The 23,706-nt window shown below is 43.7% G+C and overlaps 1 protein-coding gene across 1 annotated transcript in view; it reads right to left on the bottom strand.

Moving 5' to 3' along the window:
- The window catches only part of MBD6 (methyl-CpG binding domain protein 6), a 138,288-nt gene that overhangs the window by 27,933 nt on the left and 86,649 nt on the right, over positions 1 to 23,706 (bottom strand). Inside the window, exon 9 of the mRNA XM_077483604.1 lies at positions 11,176 to 11,354. Within this exon, the coding sequence (XP_077339730.1) occupies positions 11,176 to 11,354 (179 nt within the window). The remainder of the gene's footprint in view (positions 1 to 11,175; positions 11,355 to 23,706) is intronic.

Genomic DNA, 23,706 nt, shown 5'->3' with positions numbered 1-23,706 from the left:
ACTTGAAATGTCTCAAAACTCAGCATCTGAACTAATTTTTTTGCTTCCAAAAAAGGCCTCTAAACTCAGATGCCTAAAAACTATATTAAACGAACCTGTTTACATGTACACTTGAGATAACATCGGATGAGTTCAGAAGCAGCTGAAAAAAGCATCCAACTGACTCTGAACGTCCGTTTACCAGCAGCAGTGTACATGATGCCTAAAGCACATGAGTTTGGAGCCAACTATAAAGAACGACCATAGAATTATTCCTTTCACTCCACTACGAACAACAACTTTTTAGATATGTGTTGCCAAATTGCCGTTTATATGTGAACGACCTGGGTTGTGTATCAGTGAATGAGTGCATGGGAGAAGACAGGGGGTCCTTGTTTTTCATTTTTTACAATTGGCTTTACTTTATTCACATGGGGGCTGAAAATTGAAAGCATATCTTTTGCCACATGTCTCCCCTGCACCGCTTCCAAATAAACAGAGTACTCTGTTTACATTCCTGGCCACTAACAGCCAGAACCCGGCAGCTTCAAACTCAGAAGTTTTCAAAGCAGAGCCCTTCTAGGTTCACAGCAGTGGGAGGATCGGCAAAGGGATATTGACCGACTTCCCTTTACTCACCATCCTGAAAAGATACCCGGCCTCTTTTGTGTTTATCCCAAGCTCAACTAATGCTCAGGATTTGACCGTTTTTACATAGACTTAAAAGCCTGAGTAACAATTGGGTTTAACACCAGAGAAATCTATAGGGTAAAATATTATGAACAGATTCTGATTAAAAAATGTGAAATAGAACTATGGCTAGTCCACAAACATTCTTAACAAGCCATATAACATTTAAAAAAAACAGCAGTCACTGACCTCTGTACATATAAAGCACAGTGAAGTAATTCATCCTCAAGGGTAGGATTGTGAATACCTCTCCGATACCACTATCAGTAGTGTCCAAGTGCATTATCCTCAAGGCTAACAGTTTAATTTTGCTTTCTACTCTTGCTCTCAGCAGTAAACTGCCAGCCTGCCAGCCTTCTAACTGCCAATGTAAACACAGAGCAGGTGCTCAGGAAGAGGAACAAAGAGTCCTGGGACCTGACTGGAAGCACTTCTGTGATTCTCTTGTGAACTTTAAAGTGGAAGTAAACTCCCCTATCATTTTCAGCCAAGGAAGCTGCCATCTTTGCCTCTGTTTAATCTTCAACTGCTATGGTGCTGCACATGTGATTCGTTATGACAGCAGCCATTGGATGGTTTGATAGTTTGGCTGAGAGCACAGCCAATGTGCAGTTAGCATTCCCGGCATGCCTTTTTTTTTTTTTTTAAACTGTTTAAATCCATGGGTTTACTTCCACTTTAAGGGCGATTTGCTCCACACTGTGTGATAATACAGGAGGTCAGTGAGGTATTGATTTAAAAGTAATTTAGGCTTTTCTCCCATGGCCTCCAGCTTGTATAATAGCAGTGTACACAGAATGTTTTTGTGAAGCTATCAGCAAGCTTTAAACCGCTTTGTTGAAGCCTTTAAAAACCTTCTCTTTGGGGGCATGGCCGAATCCCGAGCGTCATGGCTGCTTGTTAATGCTCTGATCCATGACAGCTATCCAGGGCATTTTCAGACAGGTTCCCACAGCAGCAAAACTCACCACCAATGACCGGAGACACCCGCCAGCATGTCAACGATGAGACAGGAGTGTTCGGCTCCCCGCAAACGGACGGAATTCTCCGCGTCGGACAACCCGCCTATCAAAGATGGCGCTGGCGGGACCACAGCTATCACACAAGGTGGCCAAACAGAGTCTGCAAGGCGGACACACTAATCACCACTCGGCCACCTCACCCTACCATCCGAACGGCAGCTCAGTCACCTCCACTCTTTCCATGAGCCCAGCCAAATTGAAGCAGCGGCTTTCACAGGATGAGGACCCAGTACATGAGGTAGGTCTCTTTTTACAGCCCCCCCTGGTGGGCACAATACCTCATAGCTGCCTTTCCCACAACAAACCAGCCTTTGCTAAATACCACACTGAGGCATATGTTAATGACTGTGCAAAGCTCCATACACACTGAGATCTCAAACATGATGCAACACTTCTCCTTTGAAATGTCTCATATGGGAGAAAGAGTGTCAAACTTAGAAACTTAGTAGATGCCCATGGAAAGAAATCTGAAAATATTGTATGGATTAAAGCTAAAATGGCTGACCTGGAAGATCGTTCCAGAAGGAACAACATTAAAATCAAAGGCATTCCAAAGTCTGTTCAGCAATCCGCTTTAAAAGATTACTTCATACAACTTCTGGCGACTTTCCTACCTGACTCCCCACAGAGCGAACTCATAATAGATTGCATACACTGTCTACCAAAACCTCCTCATCTACCAGACACTATCCCAAGGGACACTATTGACCGCACCCACTTCTATATAAAAGGAAAGATTCACAAGAGCTGCCAGGAATGCTGCAGAATATCCACAACAATACACCAATTTCTCCTTCAATGATGATCAAAATATATCCTGCAACAACGTAAAAATCTTGCAACGATCGCAAAAACCTCTGCGGAACCATCAGATCCCATACAAATGGGGCCATCCAGTGAAGCTTATCACCAAAGATATAATTTCTACACCATTATATCTCTGGAAGAAGGCCTTACACTCCGGCAATGGAACATACTGAAACCACAGGAACAGTGACAACACCAAGGGAACCGTCAACAACGCAATGACAACTGGGAAGACTTGGATCCTCAAGACGACATGACCACCTGAATCATACAAGCATTGACAAACTACAGTTTGCCCTGGATTGCTTGAACAAGCTCAGTTCATCTGTTGAACACCCCCAAATATTTGATGCGGTAAATCACCGCACATGCAGAGTTCTGCTTTTTTTTTCTTAAAAGTTCTGTTGTGAACCAAAGGTTCTTTATTGTGTGCACTACCTGTTGTAGACTTTACAATTATCTCTTTTTGTTTCATATAAACCCTCCTCATGCAAAGACACAGTCAGCAAGCTCCCGACAGCTGGAGCGCGACAGCCTCTAGAAGCTGAAAAACAATCAAACATTAAGTTACTCTTCCTACACTAGCGACATACACCCACTGATACTGCTAACCAAGCTCTCCAAATAAGGGACCCCCCTCAGAAGCAGAATGCCTTTCAAAATCACAACCTTAAACGCTAAGGGCCTAAATCATCCAGGAAAAGGTACTCTCTATAATCAGATACCCACTCAATCAAATGCGATGTGCAATGTGTTCAAGAGACTTACTTTAGCCAAACAAAAGCGCCTCCAATTTCCCACAAAAAAATGTCCACATTTATTCATTGCGAATGCACCTACCAAACCAAAGGAGTACTGATAGCTATCAAAGACACAGTAGCCTTCAAGCTATTAAATCTTAATACAAATACACAAATATAATAGTCTGCGAAATAAATAATACTGTTTACACATTGGTAAACCTCTACGCCCCGAACACGGGTCAAATTCCATTCCTTAACAAAAGATGGAAAAAAGTGACCAAACTAAAACAAGACAGAGTCATCCTCTATGGTGACTTTAAAGTGGTTGTAAACACTTACAAACCACTTTGACCTACAGGTAAGCCTAGATTAAGGCTTACCTGTAGGTCCAAGAAATATCTCCTAAACCTATACGGTTTAGGAGATATTTGCCCGAAGACAAGCACTGCTGTCTACGGCGCATGCACCATGGACAGCGGCGCGCAGGCGCACTGAGCGCAGCATTTCCAACGACGGAGCTGCCGTGCGTGTCGGCTCCCGTGCGCATGACAGCAACGGAGCTGCGAGACCCCACCGAGAAGATGGATGCGCCGGACTACAGGGGACAGCGGTGACTTCGCTGGCTCCTGTGTCAGGTAAGTGACACATAATGGACTACTATGCGATGCATAGTAGTCCATTATGCTTTGCCTTTGCAGGGAATGAAAGAGGAAGTAAACTCATCAGGGTTTACTTCCTCTTTAACCTCGTTCCAGATGCCACTACAGATGTGAAAGGACCTACACCGAAAGAATCCAGAGCATCTACACGTCTAACCTTCCTGCATTCAAATGAGCTATATGACATTTGGAGATGTCAACATGTTTCAGAGACGGATTTTCCTTTCTTTTCAAAACCGCACTGTACCTACTCCAGAAAAGACTTATTCCTGGGAGATAAACAGCTACTACAGAATGCTATTGACTCCACAACACGGTCAGGTCATGCACCCATCTTAATAATTTAATAATAATAATTCATAATTTATATGCTGATGACACCCAAATCTATCTCTCTACCCCTCAGCTTATCCCATCAATCTCCTCACGCATCACTGATTCACTAACAGACATATCAGCCGGATGTCAAACCACTTCCTCAAACTGAATCTATCTAAAACTCTTTAGAGCTCTTAATATTTCTTCCCCCACGTACCCCCTCCCCAGACTTCTCTGTCAAGATTAATGGCACATCTATCAGTCCATCCCCACATGCCAGGGTGCTAGGGGTAACCTTAGAATCCCTGCCCAAACCTCTCCATCAACTAGTTAACTCTGGCAGGCTAGCAGCAAACTTAGATCCCTCCTCAATGCCAGCCATGTTAAACTACTGCTCAAAATGCGAGCAATTTTTATGCCAGTCAATAGAGAGACAGCAAACTAATAGAAGCGTTGATCGAAAAATGCAAAATTAAGCAAAAAATACCATACATTTTACAACCCACACAGGGCAACAAAATGTTTCATCCTCGGGACATTGCCAATGCCTTTAAAGAGTATTATGAAAAATTATACATTTTAAAGGATGACCCCTCGGTGAAACAACCCACAGACTTAAACATTGAAAACTTTCTTGCCTCCCTCCACCTGCCTAAACTATCGGACGAACACCTGACGGCTCTTAATGCCCCATTTACTATCAAGTAAATCACCCACGCAATCTCATTACTTCCAAACGGCAAAGCTCCAGGCCCAGATGGCTTCTTTGCAGAGTATTACAAATCGTTTTCCAAAATTCTAACTCCTTATTTATGTCATACATTCAATGCTGCTGTGTCCTCGGGTGAATTTCCCTGTGAAATGCTGTCAGCTAATATCATTACTTTACCCAAATCAGGGAAGGAACCAGTTTCCTCACAAAACTTTTGCCCAATTTCGCTACTAAACTGATCTGAAGATATATGCGAATTTGGTGGCCCAAAGACTGGCACCAATCATGCCAAACATTATTCACCCGGATCAGGTTGGCTTCCCCATGGGCAGACAGACACCCGATGCCACTCGAAAAATTATAAATCTTATACACTTCTCTAAATATAAAAAGGTCCCTGCAATCTTTGTAGCACTAGATGTGGTAAAGGCGTTCGACCGGATTCACTCGGGCTACTTAAAAACAAACACTTACTAGATTTGGATTCCAGGGTAACATATTAACAGCCATACTAGCCGTTAACTCTAAACCCTCAGCCCGCATATTTTTTCCAGCTAATCTTAAGCATACTGATTATCTAAACTTCCCTCCTTTACTAATCAAAACCTGAACCCTACTGGAATCATGGCACAAAGGCCTCCATTCCTGGTTCGGCAGGTGCAACCTCATTAAAATGTGCATCCTGCCAAAATTCCTATACTTATTGCAGGCACTCCCAATCCTTATCCCAGCTTCATTCTTTAAACAAATACACAGTCAATTTTATAAATTTCTGTGGGCTAATAGAAAACTGAGGCTACCACGTACACTACTCTCCCTACCAAAGATCAATGGAGGTCTAGCAGTCCCTTATGTAACTAAATACTACCAGGCAGTACATCTGGGTAGGATAATAGACTGGTGCCGACACCGGGACATGAAATTATGGACACACCTGGAACAGGCGCAAACACAGATACCCCTGCAGGAGGCGGTTTGGTGCTACGAACACCTCCCTGCAAGTATCAAAAAGCAGCCACTGATAGGGGTGACACTTCACACAGGGTCACAAACATGCCTCACACAGTGACTATACACACCTAGCTCCCCCCTAGATCCCATCATAGGGAACCCAAAATTCCCACCAGGACTGGACCCCCAAATCCAGAATGTCTTTAGGGACATAAATTGTACACAAGCAAGACACTTCGTTAGAAATGACTTCTAGGTTTGACTAGAAACACTCAGTAATGACTTGGGTACCTTTAAACTGCCGTTCTGGACGGCGATCCAACTAAGACACTTCCTCACATCTATATCTAACCCGCAGGGGTTTGACAAGCCCCTTACCACCTTTGAAAATCTCTGCTCAGAGGAAGAGGTACTTCCATGGACATTGTCCGTAATGTACAACTTCCTAATTTCCCTGAAACAAAAAAAAAAAAAAAAAAAAGCACTTATCCATCCTATTTGAGTAAGTGGGAAAGAGATCTAAACTATACATTCACTTCGAACCAGACCCAGCGTATCATGTTTGCCCTAAAAGCCTCTATCTGTACGAAAGTACAAGAAACTAATTACAAGCTCATGACAAGGTGGTATTTGACCCCACATGTCCTACATACCTACTACCCAAACACCTCAGCGCTGTGATAGAGGTGCCAGGGAGACAGGGGCACGTTGCTACACATTCTGATCCTGTCCGAAGTTGACTCATTTCTGGTCCACAATCAGAACAACCATTCAAAAGTTTACAGAATATAATATTCCAGACGACCCAACATTATTCCTACTGCATGTAAACACAATATCACCTAAGAGATACAAAAAATCTATTCTGCCCCACCTGTTAAATACAGCAAAATCTTGTATCTCACTGCAATGGAAAAACCAGGCCCCACCAACAATAGCTAGCTGGATCCAGGGAGTAGGACATTAGAAAAATGGAGGATTTAGTGCTCACTGCGAGGCAACAGCAAGAAAAATACAAAGAGACATGGGCACTATGGCATCAATCCATCCTTTCCTCAGAAGGTGTCGCCCTAAAGGGCTTCCTGATGAAGTCAATGCACCAAATAAAGATAGAGCCAGAGGCGGAGGAGGAGAAGAGAGAGACGAAATACGACCAAGGTCTTCCAACCTGCATCACCTTTGAATAAGAAAATGACTGCTGGAGAGGGCCCCGGCCTTGCAATGTCAACTACAGAGGTATCTGTTACGTGAAGAATAACTGTTTTGGAGGTTATACATGAATCCTGTTTTATCTCTCCCTTCATATGTTGATGTTGACCGCCCCCCCCCCCCCTTCTTGAAAGTGTATATGTATATCTCTGCCTATTGTCTTAGCCAATGTTGGGCATTAATAAAAATTTTATATTTAAAAAAAAAAGAAAAGAAAAAAGCTTCACCTTCGATGGTACCTGACCCCGGTCCAAATGCACGAATTTGCAAACATAGATGATAACACATGTTGGCGAGGCTGCTCACACAAGGGCTCCTTGATACATATCCTCTGGGAATGCCCTCATATTTCCCCCTTCAGGAAAATAGCATTTTCGTTCATATCAGGTATCCTAATAAAACCCTCGCTGCCACTAGCAAACCTTAGCTTAGGGATTACCACTTTCCCAACAAAATTCTGAACTGTAGTAAGCATATTTTATTTGCGCCCAGATTAAGGATAACGGGGAAGCGGAGACAATCTATTGTCCTTAACATCTCGGATGTCAAAACCCACCTCAAACTGATTAAAGAGTACGAACAATATTCAGCCTTACATTCAGGCTCAACTGGGAAATTTAAGAACTCTTGGGACCGGTGGCTCCAAATTCAAACACACATTTAGTTAAAGATACTCTAACATATATAAATCCACTGGTAACCCTTTTGAAACCTTCCGACATAATAATCTGTTAAGATCAATATTCATATGTTAAATAACGAAAGTATTGGTCTGCCTTTTATAACTTCTGTGTCTACATACTCACCATCTGTTATATTGTTAAACTTTCATGCATCATTGGTAATTGTAAAGTGACGTTAAACTTTGTTAAAAAACAATAAAAACCTCTTTAAAGATTTCCCTAGTTTATTTTTGCCAATTTTAAACACTGATCTTAGTTAGGGTGCTGACTATCACCTTAAACAAGGCACCAGCAGGCTTTCAACAAGCTTCAGGTAATGCTGAAACCCCAGAAGCAAACATTTTATTGCAGCTTACCAATTCTTAGATGTGATGGCCATATTAGTTCCTTTTTTTAGGCTTTATTTCCTATTTTCATCTTGTGATCCAGCCAGTAAGTCCGTTTTTCAACACAAAAGCATTTGCATAGAGGCCGTGGCTGTCATAAAGAACCTGATAGTTCTGACCACGTCCAAACAATGGAAAGCAATTTCTTTGGCTTTGCTTTGAAACAAGGCATTAAGGTGGAACAATGTACGCATTAAGGTGTAAGGCTGAGACCACTTTGGGTAGAAACGTGGGTCTTGTCAGACGAAATGCAGAAAACCACCTTTAGAGATCTTCTGCAGGTCAGAGAAAACCAAGTGAGATCCTAAGGAAGCACAGCATTCTGTAATGGGGGTCTGATCAGTGCGGCACTTTGAGCAAAGAACGGAAAGTGAAGGAAGACTTCTGAAATAGGATGGAAGGCCAAAATCTGTGACATAAGAGAGCCCAAGGCTAAATTCTGGTAACGTTACTGTAGGAAAGCTAGCATACAAGGTACAGAGTAATCTCTGGGGTTGAAAAGCCTGTGTCCAACTCAGGAAAAATAGGACTTCTAGGTACAATATGGCTTTTTTTTTTTTTTTTTTTTAAGCTCAGAGTAAGGTGGGAATGACAGTCACAAATATCTCTTGTCCTTCAAGACCTGTGTTTCAACAGCTATGCAATTAAAGGAGGTGACAGAGAAGCAGAATAGAACCGAGAGCCTGGAGACAGTATGAGTATGTCTGTGTAGCAGATGCGTGCAATATGAACTGTCAACTTTTTATTTTTTCTCAATTTTGCAGAATAATCGCACTGAGAGTAAATAGATTTGATGGAATGGAGTCCAGCCAATTACCAGGGCATCCATTGCCAGTGCTAGAGGATCTTTGCTGCTGGCCACAAACAGGGATAACTTACTGAAGCCAGGATGTTCACATCCGTAGTTTCTCCATTTCTGACATAGAACGATGAAAACGTAAGGATGAAGGGAGCATTCCCTTTGGCCCAGGCGGTGGAAGCTGAGGAAATGTGCCTGCCCACTGTCCACTCCCAGAACGTAAACAGTAGCAATGATGGTGGTTTTCCACCCACAAAGGAATTTACTTCTTTTAAAGCTGCCTTACTCCCATGGTACCCCCCTGATTATATACATAGGCCACTGCTGTAGCTTTTTCTGATTGCATAGGAAGACAGAGCAAGGGGCAATGTTTATTTCAAGTCAACAGAGTGTTAAAGAGGCCTTGAGTGGAACTGAGTGAAAGGAACAGTCTTAAATGGGGCTACCACAAGGCCCAAGATCCTAATGTAAAACCTTACAGAGGTATGTATTTTTAATCTGAAGGTCCAAGCATGAAATCTTAAAGTGGTTGTAAACCCTTACAAACCACTTACAAATGACGACGTCCCTTCAATGTGAAGAAAGCTTTGTGGCAAATTTGGTGGACTTTGTGCTCCAAGTCTTTCACCAAATGTAAGGGCTGAATTTGTGCTTTGAAGATGAAGATTGGGGGGAGTGATGCGTGGCTCTCTTCATTTAGAGGGAGTAGGGAGGTAGCAGCCTTCTATTGTGACAGAAGGGCTTTACCTCCTGTGACCTGCTTTATGAACCTGTCAAGTGCATCATCAAACAAACTGAAGAAGAGGGCTATAGACTCCAGAGAGAGATATAATTTTGCCCCTGTACAAATCATTAGTAAGAACTCATCTGAAATATGCAGTTCAGTTTTGGGCACCAGTTCACAAAAAGAATATTGGGGAACTGGATAAAGTGCAGAGAAGGGCAATCAAACTGATAAGAGGCATGGAGGAGCTCAGCTATGAGCAAAGATTAGAGGAACTGAATTTATTCTCTCTTGAGAAGAGGCGATTAAGGGTGATATGAGCAACATGTATAGGTACACAAGTGGTCCATATAGTGAACTTGGCGTTGAGTTATTCACTTTCGGTCATCACAGAGGACAAGGGGGAACTCTTTATGTCTAGGGGAAAAGAGATTTAATCTCCAATATACGGAAAGGCTTCTTCACAGTAAGAGCTGTGAAAATAGACTCCCTCAAGAGGTGGTTCTGTCCAGCTTAGTAGATTGCTTTAAAAAAAGGCCTGGATTCTTTCCTAAATTAACATAACATAACTGGATACTAACATTTATAGGTAAAGTTGAGCCAGGATCATCCGATTGCCTCTTGGGGGATCAGGAAGGAATGTTTTTCCCTGCTGGAGCAAATGGGAGCATGCTTTGCTGTTTTTTTTTTTTTGCCTTCCTCTGGATTGACTGTGGGTATGGGATTGTGCATATTAGGATTGGTTTTGTTTTCCCTTTTTTATTGGTCAAACTAGTTGGACTTTGTGCTTTTTTTTTAACCAGACTATGTATGTAAAAGACATCCTACTTTAAAAAGCATACAAGTGAGGGTTCTTTACATTCGGCTTCTGCTGTACAAGCTTTTAGCCTTAAGATTCTGTACATATTGACAGACGTGAGTGTCGTTCTGGAAAAAAATTTCATGGCTTATTCTAGGGCATTAACACAGAAAAGTAGGGCAGAAGGCAAACCTGTTGATTGTTAACTCCCCTAGTCCAATTAGCTGCAGTCTGACAAACAAGATTGCGGCAATAGCTAGTTGCAGAGCTGGGCCTTTGAGAGCCAAGATAGCCTTTAACTACTTTAGCTCCGGAAGGATTTACTCTTTTCCTGATCAGGCCATGTTAACTGACAATTGTGTGGTGCCCAAATAAAATTGCGTCCTTTAGGCTACTATGTATTCTGCTACATATTTTTGGTAACAATAACCCCAATTGTGTGGTGGGGTTATAAGAGGTTAAAAGGAGAAGTATGGCCAAAGAGATTTTGGCTATACTTCTCCTGAAGGTCACAGGAGTGCAGTTCCTTCTGCACTCCTGTGTGGTTTAATTAGCTGAATGTAAAATTCCACACCAACAATTACACCTTAGTTTTGGTTGGTTTCTTGAACTAGACAGACTACATCTTATACAGACAATAAAAGTAACTGAAAACAACACTTCACATTCAATAAAATTGGAATGCGTGACTTACCTGAGCATTGCTCCGTTGCCCTTGTAAAATCGACTGTCCCTGGAAGAGCTGCATTCCCAGAGCTCCGGTTAGAGATGGTAAAAATGTCTGCTGGTTTTGCAGCAGAGCCTGAGCTCCCAAAAGAGACTGAAGACTTCCCAACTGGGCACCAGGATTTGAGTTCAGTGCTGCCATTTCACCTGTAAAGTTAAAAAGCAGTATATATTACTTAATTCTCCAAACACACAGGTCCAATAATGAAAAAAAAAAAAAGCACAAATGTATGTGAATAATGATGCTTTTGTGCTTACTATACTTTGCTTACTTATTTTTTTAAATATGTTGTCAATTATATGGTTAAATCACTCAGCAGCAAGATATCAAAACTGGCCATCCTTAAAGTAGTTGTAAACCTCAGGCATGAAATATGAAAAAAAACACTTACTTCTATACTGTGTACTTGCTTCTATTTAAAGCACAGTGAGAGAGTGCTTTATCTCTGCAGTCTCATTCTTGTTACCTACACAATTCATTTCTGAAAGGTTTTTCCACCTCCGAGAGAGAGAGAGAGGGTGACAGTGGAAGAGAGCTCCAGCACACAGCCTGTGACTGACAGCCTCAACTGTGTATCGTTACCTGTGTATTGTGAGGAGGAGGGTGTTCCTTCCATCTAATCAGGGCTCAGAGCTCTCCTCCCTGAGCTCTGCAGCGTGGCTTTAGATACCCACCCCCTGTTTTTTGGAGCTGAGAGATGTCATGTAAAATCTGTGTTGTAGAAGGCATACAGAAGAAATCGCTGCAGATAAACAGGAACAACTTGTGTAGGAGGATTTGTTTAATCGTTGTGTATTACCCGAGGCTGTTCAGACACAGGTTGTTCAGACACTGTATGTTAAAAGGTCACAACCATTGTAGTCCTGAATGGCCACCCTATCGCATGCACCCCTGGTGCTTTAACATACATTGCTTAGGCATGGTCAACTGTTGTCACCATTAGGAAACCCAGAGCAATGATGTGCAGTTGATAGATGGCTACGTGCATGCAGACAGGAAGTGACTGAAAGAAGTCAGAGATAAGTAGCACTGAAACACAAAAGAGTGAAAATTTATTTTATAAGAAAAAAAAAAATGTCAATTGTGTGAGATACACAAGGCTTTAGCAAACGAGATGCTATGCATTTAGGGTTTATATTACTTGGACTAGGCTGCATTTGTTATATACAGATTTAAAAAAATCAAAGTCTATATTTGTCACACTGACCGTGCTTTTGCATGTTACAGAACCAAGCAGCAGTGAAAAATTTATTATTCAGTCACATTTCAGATTTTTGCAGATGCTGGAGATTTAAACCATCAATGGGCCTCTGTGACAGCAGTGGTGGTTTCTATTGTTGCCTTTTCCAAAACTACACACTTGTTATGATTAATGTATTCAAATGGGTTTGTGCCCACCTGCTTTGCACGTATAATAGTATTTTTTATAACAGCTTACCTGTAAAATACTTTTCTTTTGAAGTACATCACTGGACACAGAGCCATAGTAATTGCTATGTTGGTCACAGCCCACCTTCAGGTGCTGGACACTGGCACACCCTAAACAGGAAGTTGCCTCCCTATATAACCCCTCCCAAACCGGGAGTATCTCAGTTTTGTAGCAAAGCAAAATACGTGTATACTAGAAAGAGGGACGGGACCTCTGTGTCCATGATGTTCTTCAAAAGAAAATGATTTTACAGGTAAGCTGTTATAAAAAATACTATTTTCTTTAATTGTACATCACAGGACACAGAGCCATAGTAATTACTATGTGGGATGTCCCAGAGCAATGGCAACTGAGGGGAGGGAGACCAAATTGGGGCACCATGAGAACAGAGGATTTATACTGTTACCTGCAGTACACTGCACCCAAAGGCGACATCCTCATGTCTTTTTACATCCACCGGATAGAATCTGGTAAATGTATGGATTGAAGACCAAGTTGCGGCCTTGCAGAATTGAGCCATGTGGGCTTGGTGACGCACTGCCCACGAAGCACTAACAGCCCTAGAGGAGTGAACAATTACTCAAATCTATTTAGACTAGTAGATGTCGATGCTGCCTGTCCTCTTTTAGGACCTTCAGGCAACACAAACAAAAAACATCAGTTTTCTGAATCTGAGCAATCGCCTTTAAAGCGGGATTCCACCCTAAAGTGGAACCTCCGCTGATCGGAACCCCCCCCCCCCCCCTCCGGTGTCACAATTTACACCTTTCAGGGGGGAGGGGGGTGGAGATACCTGTCAAAGACAGGTATTTTCACCCACTTCCGGGCATAGACTCCCACGGGAGTCTACGCCATTTCCTGCCCTGCCGCGCTGTCTGCTGTGACACACACGGGTCCCAGTGACAGCGCGGAGATTTCCTATTGCGCGGTGCAACTCGCGCATGCGCAGTAGGGAACCGGGAAGTGAAGCCGATTCGCTTCACTTCCTGATTCCCTCACCTAGAATGGCGGCGGCAGCAGCCGAGGCCCGAGCGGTCGATCGGCCTCGGCTGCCGGCATCGCTGGAACCCGGGACAGGTGAGTGTCCATTTATTAAAAGTCAGCAGCTGTAGTATTTATAGCTGCTGGCTTTTAATATTTTTTTTTTTGGCGGAATCCCTCTTTAAGTAGACTGACTGCTCTCACCACATCAAGGGAATGTAGCGATTTTTCTTCCAAAGAACAAAGTTCTGGAAAGATTAAGGTAAAACAATATCCTGGTTTCGATAAAAAGCTGATGCTACCTTTGGTAAAAAGTTAGGATGAGGACGCAATACTATCTATTCCTTGTGAATAATAAAAATAGGGTATCAGCCAATTCTGATACCCTTCTTGCAGCAGATATGATTACCAGAAAAAAATAGTTTCCTTGTCAAAAAAAAGGACCAGGGGAATATGTTGTAGGTTTTGTAATGCCGACAAAATTAAGTTCAAGTCCCAAGGGTTCAGGGGTTACCCAACCAGATATTAAGCAGTGTTAACCCCTGAATAAATTAATAATCAAAGAATGCAAAGCAACTGGTCATTGAAATAATACCAATAAGGCAGAGAACTGTCCTTAGAAAGCACTCAAGGCCAGCTTTATTTCTCAACCCATCTGCAGAAAGTCAAGGACTCTCACTCTTCTTTTACATCCCGTGATGTATTCCCAAGAAAAAGATTTTACAGGTAAGCTGTATTTAAAAAGTCCTATTTTCTTGGGAATATATCACAGGATGTAGAAGAAGCGTGGGCTGTCAGGTTCAGTAGTTTTCTACCTTGGTTAATGCAAGGGAGCCGGCCTTCATAATACATCATGGGACACAGAAGCTTGGTAGTTACTTAGTGGGATGTCCTAAAGCAATGCCCAAATTGAGGGGAGGGAGACAAAGATCAGAAAATATATAGACCATCAACGGACAAGAGGATCTAAACTGCTGCCTGCAGCACACTGCGCCCGAAGGTGGCATCCTCATGCCCTCTTACATCCACCTGATAGAATCTAGTGAATGTATGGACTGAACACCAAGCTGCAGCCTTGCAGATCTGAGCCATGGAGGCCTGGTGCTGCACTGCCCGTGAAGTACTAACCACTCTAGTTGAGTGTGCCTGAACCTGAAAAGGAGGAATCTTCTTTTTTATACCATAGGCCTGAATAATAACTTGCCAAATCCATCTAGAAATAGTGTATTTCTATGCTGCCTGGCCCTTTCTGGGGCCTTCTGGCAGAATAAACAGACAATCAGACTTTCGTATCTGAGCGGTTGCCTGCAGATAGATACACTCTTTCAATGTTGTAAGAGCAGTCAGTAACAACTCCTCTTCCGCGGACTGCGGATCTGGAAAAAAGGACGGGAGGACCACATCTTGATTCAGATGGAACCATGACACTACCTTAGGTTAGAAAGTCGGATGAGGACGCAACACCACCCTGTCTTTGTGAATAATCAAGTATGGCTCTCTACAAGATTCTGATACCCTTCTAACCGAGGAAATGGCTACCAAAAAGAACAGTTTCTTTGTCAGAAGAATTAAAGAAGCATTGTATAATGGTTCAAAGTCTTGTTCTTGCAAAACGAACAAAACCAAATTCAGATCCCATGGGCACACAGGAGGTTTGACTGGCAGATTCAAGCACAGCACCCCCCTGAACAAAGGCCCGGACAAAGGATTGTGAGGCAAGTGGCTTTTGAAAGAATGCAGATAAGACCGAGATCTGGACCGTGCTCAAAGCCAGCCCCATTTCAATGCCTAATTGAAGAAAAGCAAGAATCCTGCTAATGGCATACTTTCTAGGGTGCCATCCCCTGGGTTCACACCAGGAAACATATGCCTTCCAGATTCTGTAGTAGATGAGCCTGGAGGCCGGCTTTCTAGCATTAACCAGAGTCGAGAGTCCAGGGCATTTTATAATGTGGGTCTAAGCAGCCAAACCGTCAAATTTAGACTTTGTAAGGCAGGATGGACCTTGTGAGAGTAGATCTGGACGCAGCAGAAAAACCCAAGGTCTCCCCATTTCCATCTTTCCGATCTCTGCATACCAAGGTCGCCTGGGCAAAGTTGGAGCCACCACAATGACTGACCTTGCTTCCCTTTTGAACCTCCAAAGGAACCGCGGAAGAAGCAGTATTGGAGGGAAGGCATATATCAGTGTTGGAATTGTTAAGGCATCTGACCCTTGTGCTAGCAGATCCTTTGTTCTTGACACAAAGCTGTCCAGTTTTCTGTTGAACCTGGACGCAAACAGGTCTACATGCAGGGTACCCCAATTTTGACATATGGTCTGAAATAGGTCAGGGTATAGAGACCAGAGACCATTCTCCTGGACACAGCTGCTGGAGGCTTAGAAAATCTGCCCGCCAATTTTCTGCCGCTGGAAGACCATAGACAGGCAAGGAATATGCCTTTCTGTCCAGAGAAAAAGGTGATTCACCTCCTTTTGGGCATCCACGCTCCTGGTGCCTCCCTGGTGATTAATATAAGCCACAGCGTGGCATTGACGGACTGTATCTGGACAAGATGACCCTGTAGTCTGTAAGTCCAGACCTTGTGGGCTAAATTAATTGCCCGAATTTCCAGAACGTTGATGGGCAAGAGCTTTTCGGCTCTGGACCATCTTACCATTCGTAACTGGGACAAAGGATTTTCCTTCTAGAAGATTCTTAGTCAGTAACAACCAAATGAGGCTCTGGCGTACCCCTGGGGGTAGGCACATTGGAAGATCCAAGGCTTGAACCTTCTTGCCCCAGGCAGAGAGGATGCTGTTTTGTAAAGGCCTTGATTGAATCTTCAACAAAAGTCACATACATAGTCGGATAGAGGGTTTTCTCTTTGCTGACACTACCCAGACCAAAACCTTTATGGGCCTGGATTTTGACCTGGGTAAGAACACTCTGCTTTGAACTGTGTCTATGACCATGCCCAAATATTCCAGCCTCTTTAGGGGCTGCAAGGAGGATTTCTCTAGATTGAGGACCTAGCCTAGGTACTTTAACGTGCAGAGCACATTGTGGCTTAGGCATGTTACGGACTGTTCTACGAGTAGCAAATCGTCCAGATAAGCTATCACAGTTATGCCTGAGCCCTTAGATTTGCTAGGGGCGGGTTAGAACACTCGCAGGGCGGTAGCAAGACCAAAAGGAAGGGCCACAAATTGAAAGTGGCATTGATCCACCGCAAAACTTAGGAATCTTTGGTGAGCGGGAAATATTGGCACATGCAAATACTCGTCCTTCATGTCTAATGATGATGACAGAAATTCTTCCCCCCTGAAGGGTGGGGACTACTGAGCGGATAGGACGAATGTCTAGAAATTAATCCAGAATAGGTCTGACATCTCCGTTTGGTTTTGGAACTGTGAAGAGGTTTGAGTAGAACCCTGAGCCTTGCTCTTCCGGGGCCACCTCTATATTTACCCCTAGGGATAACAGATGTTCTCAGGCCTGAAGTAAGGGCCTTCTTTTTTCTGGATCCCTGGGACTCTTGACCTTAGGAAACGAGATGGCGGAAGTACCCGGAACTCTAGCTTGTAGCCCAGAGACACTGTGGAGGCTACCCATCTATCCTGAATCTCTTCCCATCAAGCGTCTGCAAACTGCAGCAGCCTTCCCCCCACTCGGCCAAGCGGGGGCGCCCCTTCATAAGGAGGCTTTGGGGTTCGGTTTTTCAAGATCTTGGGCCCCAAGGCTTCTTTTGTCCTTGGGCTTGACTTTGGACTTTCCCCCTAGTATTTGATTGAGGAGGCCGTCGCCACTGCCTGTAGGATGAGGCTCCCAGGGATGGAGACAGAGAACGTCTAAATGAAGGCTGTTTACTCTTCCTTTTGACCGGTAACAACATGGTTTTACCCCCCCTAATTTTTTGGATATATTTGTCCAGATCATCCCCAAACAGGCGTTCTCCACGAAACGGGAACCCGGTTAAATATTTTTTGCATGAAGCTTCAGGTGCCCAATGCTTAAGCCAAAGGGCCCTGCACATGTGTACCAGCAGGAGAGTGAGGCGAGATGCCTGCTGAGCAGAATTCAAAATGGCATCAACCATAAAACACAAGGCTTTAGGAAGTTCTGCGTAAACCTCGGTCTCCTCAGTGGAAAGGAGGCTAAGCATCTGCTTCATTTGTTCCTTGAGGAACTGGCACATGCCAATTTCTGCAACCGTAGGTTGGACCACAGTGCCCGCCACAGAGAAAGAGGCTTTAAATAAAGTTTCCAACTTTTTGTCAGTTGGATCCTTAAATCCTTGAGCATTGTCCACAGGACAGATCAGGCTCTTATTCACACAAGAAACATCCGCATCTATGGCTGGGAATCCCCATTTCTTGGTGAAACTTTCCTCCACTGGATAAAGCACATAAAACCTTTTAGGAGGAGAAAAAAAAAGTTTATCTGGGTGACCCCAGTCCGCATACAATTCATCCAGTAAAGGGCGAGTTGGGAACACGTACGTACCCTGTGGGGATTTCAATGACCCCAGGGAGGAAACAGGGGAAATGACAACCTCAGCAGAGGGCAATCTGTATGTGGAATGCATCAATTCAGTATAGTATCGCACCTGCGCTTTGAGGGCCTGGGAGGTAGAAGACAGCTTTTCCTCTTACCCCGATTCGTCTGACTGCACTTGATCCCTATGCTCTGATGGGGATCTTTCCTCATGATCAGAATGCTCATCTGATAGGGAACCCAAAGCAGAGGGAGGGGATATACCCCTTTTCCTGCTATTTTTTAGGGAAGCTGTGACAAAGGTAGTAATCCTTCCTTCCAAACCATCAAATGCAGCCTTTAAAGTGTCTTCTGTGACATAAACCGGGGCTGAAACATTGGGAGAGGCTGCAAAACCTGACAGGTGTACAGACTCATCCTGAGAGGCTGCCTCCAGTCTTGCGGGGGGGGGGGGGGGGATGGGGATGGTATCCTGCAGGCATGTCCAGAACCCCTAGATGTAGGTGATGATTTCCTGGTGCCCCTTTTACCTCTCCCTGAAGCCCTCTTAAGAGGAGACATAGTCCTAAGCTGCAAAGCACTAGTGTAAAGCGCAATCAATGTTGTGCTATAGTCTTATACTATAAACATTAGCTATAAAGTGCACAACCCGATGCAGAGTAGGTGTCTTAGGTTTGCCAGGATCCAATCCACTGGGATGCTTACTAAGCCCACAGCTCTGTGTCCCATCGCTTACAGGAGCTCTGGCACTTTGGGCTTTTATAAACAGCCACTTTGCGTCTGTGCACTGGTGCACCGCGACTACACACACGTGCATGGCACCGCAACCACACCCAGTGGCCAGGGCGGGGGAGAAAGGAGGCCATCAGAGGACTGTGTGGGACCCCTGGACTGCGTGGGATACCCCTGTTAAATAAAATAATGTTTCCGCGCTTAGGCCAAAGGGGGGGGGGGAGAAGAGGTGTGCAGCCTAGTGCAATCCTAATACATTAGGAATGTGCATATACCAGTGGTGCAACCCTCACTAGGTTGCCAAATAAATATGAACTTAATATAAATAAATGTTTGAAGTAATACATAAACTGTGAGGCTCCAATAACAAAGATGCAAGTATACAAAAAAATTAAAAACTGTATATATAAAAATAGTCCCAAAAGTGTAAGACAAATGTTAAATAGTAAAAAATAGTTGAAATTATATAAAACACCACCAAAAAATTAGCATGCCAAGTCCAAAAAAATACATAAAAAAAAAATGTATCAAAGTCTTGATAATTAAGTGCTTGGTGACGATAAACAGGAACAAAATCCAGGTGACTTAAGTGCTCCCCCTCTTGGGCCCCCCACTCAGCAGCTCCAATAATCCCTACAGGGGTATCTCGCATAGCATACAGGCTTGATGTACCGATACTGTTTCCCAAGATAGATCATGCAACCAGGCTACAACCTTTCCAACTCGTATCCAGCTCCTATGGACCTTCCAAGGATATCCACAGCTGGACCGAATTAGGTGTGCAAAAGATCTCTCTCCAAGCTCAGATCAACCAGCTGTGCTCCTCTCCTAATGCTCTCTCCAAAATCCAGTATAGATAAGGTTTTCATGTAAAAAATTAGATATAAGGAAACTTTTTTATTCCAAAATTAAAACAGTAAAAAAAAAAAAAAAAAAAGACAAAAAAAGTAAAAGATAAAAACAAATGTTCCATACTATGGAAACTCCTCACAAAGGCCTAAAACTATGGGAGAAATGACAGCTTCAGACCCGTGGTATGTCTCAATTGCAGCGTGCGCTCCAGCTGCATTGTACAGGCTCACTGACCGCTATCACACACGGAAATGACGCGACTCCGCCTTACGCATGTTTCGTTATCAAACGCCTTCTGAGACGGTGTCATGTTACTGATCTAACATCCTTATGTAGGCCAGCGGCCGTGCAGGACCCACCCCTTATAAAAAAATATATATAATGAACTATGTTAATAAAGAAAATTTAAGTATATAATTATACTCAGGCACCCAGTTTATCATCAGTGTTCCATGTATTCAGATATGTCTACACTACTTCTGATGTAATGGACATATCTGTACTGTCTCCTCTGATATGGGGTAGCGGAGGTGCAGGGTTAAGTTTTATTTATGGGGTCAACATGACATTAACAAGCCCCCCCATTTTATACTTCTATTTTTGATACTAACATAGTTCATTATATATATATATATTTTTTTATAAGGGGTGGGTCCTGCACGGCCGCTGGCCTATATAAGGACGTTAGATCAGTAACATGGCAACGCCTCAAAAGATGTTTGATAACGAAACGTGCATAAGGTGGAGTCACACACTGTCGTCTTCTGGGTGTGATAGCGGTCAGTGAGCCTGTTGAACGCAGCTGGAGCGCACGCTGCAAGTGAGACATACCATGGGTCTGAAGCTGTAATTTCTCCCGTAGTTGTAGACCTTTGTGAGGGGTTTCCAAAGTATGGAACATTTGTTTTTATCTTTTACTTTTTTTGTCTCTCTTTTTTTACGCTTTTAATTTTGGAATAAAAACATTTCCTTATTTAAATACTACACTATGGGAGCCCATATCACATTTTTTTACATGAAAACCTTATCTATACTGGATATTGGAGAGGAGCACAGCTGGTTGATCTGGGCTTGGAGAGAGATCTTTTGCACACATAATTTGGTCCAGCTGTGCTTTGTGTGGTCAGTTTAGAACAGGAAAAAGGGTGACTGGCAGGATCAATCAGGTACAATGCCCTGAAAAATTATTCACAGCCCTTGAAATGTTCCATTTTGTCATGTTATAGCCAGAAACGTAAATGTATTTTATTGGGATCTTATGCGTTAGACCAACACAAAGTTGCACATATTTGTGAAGTGGAAGGAAAATGATAAATGGTTGTCAAATTTTTTACAAATAAAATATGTGAAAAGTGTGGAGTTCATTTGTATTCAGCTCCCCTGAGTGAATACTTTGTAGAATCACCTTTCGCTGCAATTACAGCTGTAAGTCTTTTTGGGTATGTCTCTACTAGCTTTGAACACCTAGAGAGAGTGACATTTTTGCCCATTCTTCTTTGCAAAATAGTTCAAGCTCTGGAAGATTGGATGGAGAGCATTTGTGAACAGCAATTTTCAAGTCTTGACACAGATTGTCAATTGGGGATTTAGGTCTGAACTTTGACTTGGCTATTCTAACACATGAATATGCTTTGATCTAAACCATTCAACTGTAGCTCTGGCTGTATGTTTAGGGCCATTGTGCTGCTGGAAGGTGAACCTCTGCCCCAGTCTCAAGTCTTTTGCCGTTTTCTTCTAAGATTGCCTTGTATTTGGCTCTATCCATCTTCCCATCAGCTCTGACCAGCTTCCCTGTCCCTACTGAAGAAAAGAATCCCCACAACATGATGCTGCTATCAACATGTTTCACAATGGGGATGGTGTGTTCAGGCTGATGTGCAGTGTTAGTTTTCCACCACACATAGCGTTTTGCTTTTAAGCCAAAAAGTTCAATTTTGTTCTCATCTGACCAGAGAACGTTTGCTGTGTCCCCCACATGGATTCTTGCAAACTGAAAACAGGACTTCGTAAGGCTTTCTTTCAACAATAGCTTTCTTCTTGCCACTCTTACATAAAGGCCAGATTGGTTGAGTGCACACCTAACTGTTGTCCTGTGGACAGATTCTCCCACCCGAGTGGTGGATCTCTACAGAGCCTCTGGAGTTATCATGGGCCCCTGGGCTGCATCTCTGATTAATGCTCTCTTTGCTCGGCCTCTCAGTTTAGGTGGACGGCCATGTCTTGGTAGGTTTGCAGTTGTGCCATACTTTTTCCATTTTCAGATGATGAATTGAACAGTGCTCCCTGAGATGTTCAAAGTTTGGGATATTTGTTTTTATGATCTAACCCTGCTTTAGACTTCTCCACAACTTTATCCCTGACCTGTCTGGTGTGTTTCTTTGCCTTCACGATGCCGTTTGTTCACCAAGGTTCTCAAACAAACCTCTGAGGGCTTTGCAGAACAGCTGTATTTATACAGAGATTAAATTACACACAGGTGGACTCTACTTATTAGGTGAACTCTGAAGGCAATTGGTTCCACTAGATTTTAGTTAGTGGTAGCAGAGTAAAGGGGGCTGAAAGCAAATGCACGTGACATTTTTCAGATATTCATTTGTAAAAAAAAATTGAAACCCTTTTGTCATTTTCCTTCCACTTCACAATTATGTGACACTTTGTGTTGGTCTATCACATAAAATCCCAATAAAATGCATTTACGTTTTTGGTTGTAACATGGCAAAATGTGCAAACTTTCAAGTGGTGCGAATACTTTTTCAAGGCACTCTATATCAGATGAAAGAAGTACCGTATATACTCGAGTATAAGCCGAGATTTTCAGCCTCTTTTTTGAGGCTGAAAGTGCCCCCCTCGGCTTATACTCGAGTCATCGCTGTCTGCCCGCTCGATCAGCGTGTCGAGCAGACAGACAGCGGCCATTCTATTCAAAAGCCGCGCCTCCGGCTCCGCCTTCGCCTGTGATAGGCGGAACACTGAATTTCCCAGCAGCCTGTGTTCCGCCTATCACGGACATCGTATCATCCTCGTACTACGGACGAGGATGATACGACGTCTGTGATAGGCGGAACACAGGCTGCTGGGAAATTCAGTGTTCCGCCTATCACAGGCGAAGGCGGCGGCGCAGCTTTTGAATTTTACAATGGCCGCCGACGAAGAGGGCACGGGACGGAGGCAAGGCAAGGCACGGCACGGCACGGCACGGGACGGGACGGGGGCAAGGCAAGGCACGACACGGGACGGATGCAAGGAGGCAAGGCACGGCACGGGACGGAGGCAAGGAGGCAAGGCACGGGACGGAGGCTCGGGACAAAGGTAGGCTGGACACACACACACACACACACACACACACACAGGGATGGATGGATGGATGGATGGAGACACACACACACAGGGATGGATGGATGGATGGATGGAGACACACACACACAGGGATGGATGGATGGATGGATGGAGACACACACACACAGGGATGGATGGATGGATGGATGGACACACACACACACAGGGATGGATGGACGGACACACAGGGATGGACGGACACACAGGGATGGACGGACACACAGGGATGGACGGACACACAGGGATGGACGGACACACACACAGGGATGGACAGGCATGTCTCACCCTCGGCTTATACACGAGTCAATAAGTTTGCCAGTTTTTTTGGGGGTAAATTGGGGGCCTCGGCTTATATTCGGGTCGGCCTATACTCGAGTATATACGGTACATGAAAATAAAGACTGTGATTTATAATTCACTTATGTGAAAACACACATTGAAACAAAAACGATTTATGGTAACATATACTTAGGCTAGGTTCACACTTATGCTGGTGGTTGAGGGTGCAGGACAGCGGGTAAATTGCACCTTTCCCCTGAACCCACAACCACCCACAGCTAAACTGCGCAGCTCCTTTGCAGATGCAAGGGCCTGCCATTCATTCTTACTAGAACATTTTCGATTGTGGGAAATCTCATGGTTCAAAAACACCATGCTATTTTTCCTGAGAAAAGGTGCAGGAACTTTTTC

This window comes from Lithobates pipiens, unplaced genomic scaffold, assembly GCF_037356315.1.
Source record: "Lithobates pipiens isolate NorthernLeopardFrog02 unplaced genomic scaffold, aLitPip1_a1.2 Scaffold_16, whole genome shotgun sequence".
NCBI lineage: Eukaryota > Metazoa > Chordata > Amphibia > Anura > Ranidae > Lithobates > Lithobates pipiens.
The sequence above is the reverse complement of the archived record's forward strand: the minus strand, read 5'-3'. Positions and strand labels throughout refer to the sequence as shown.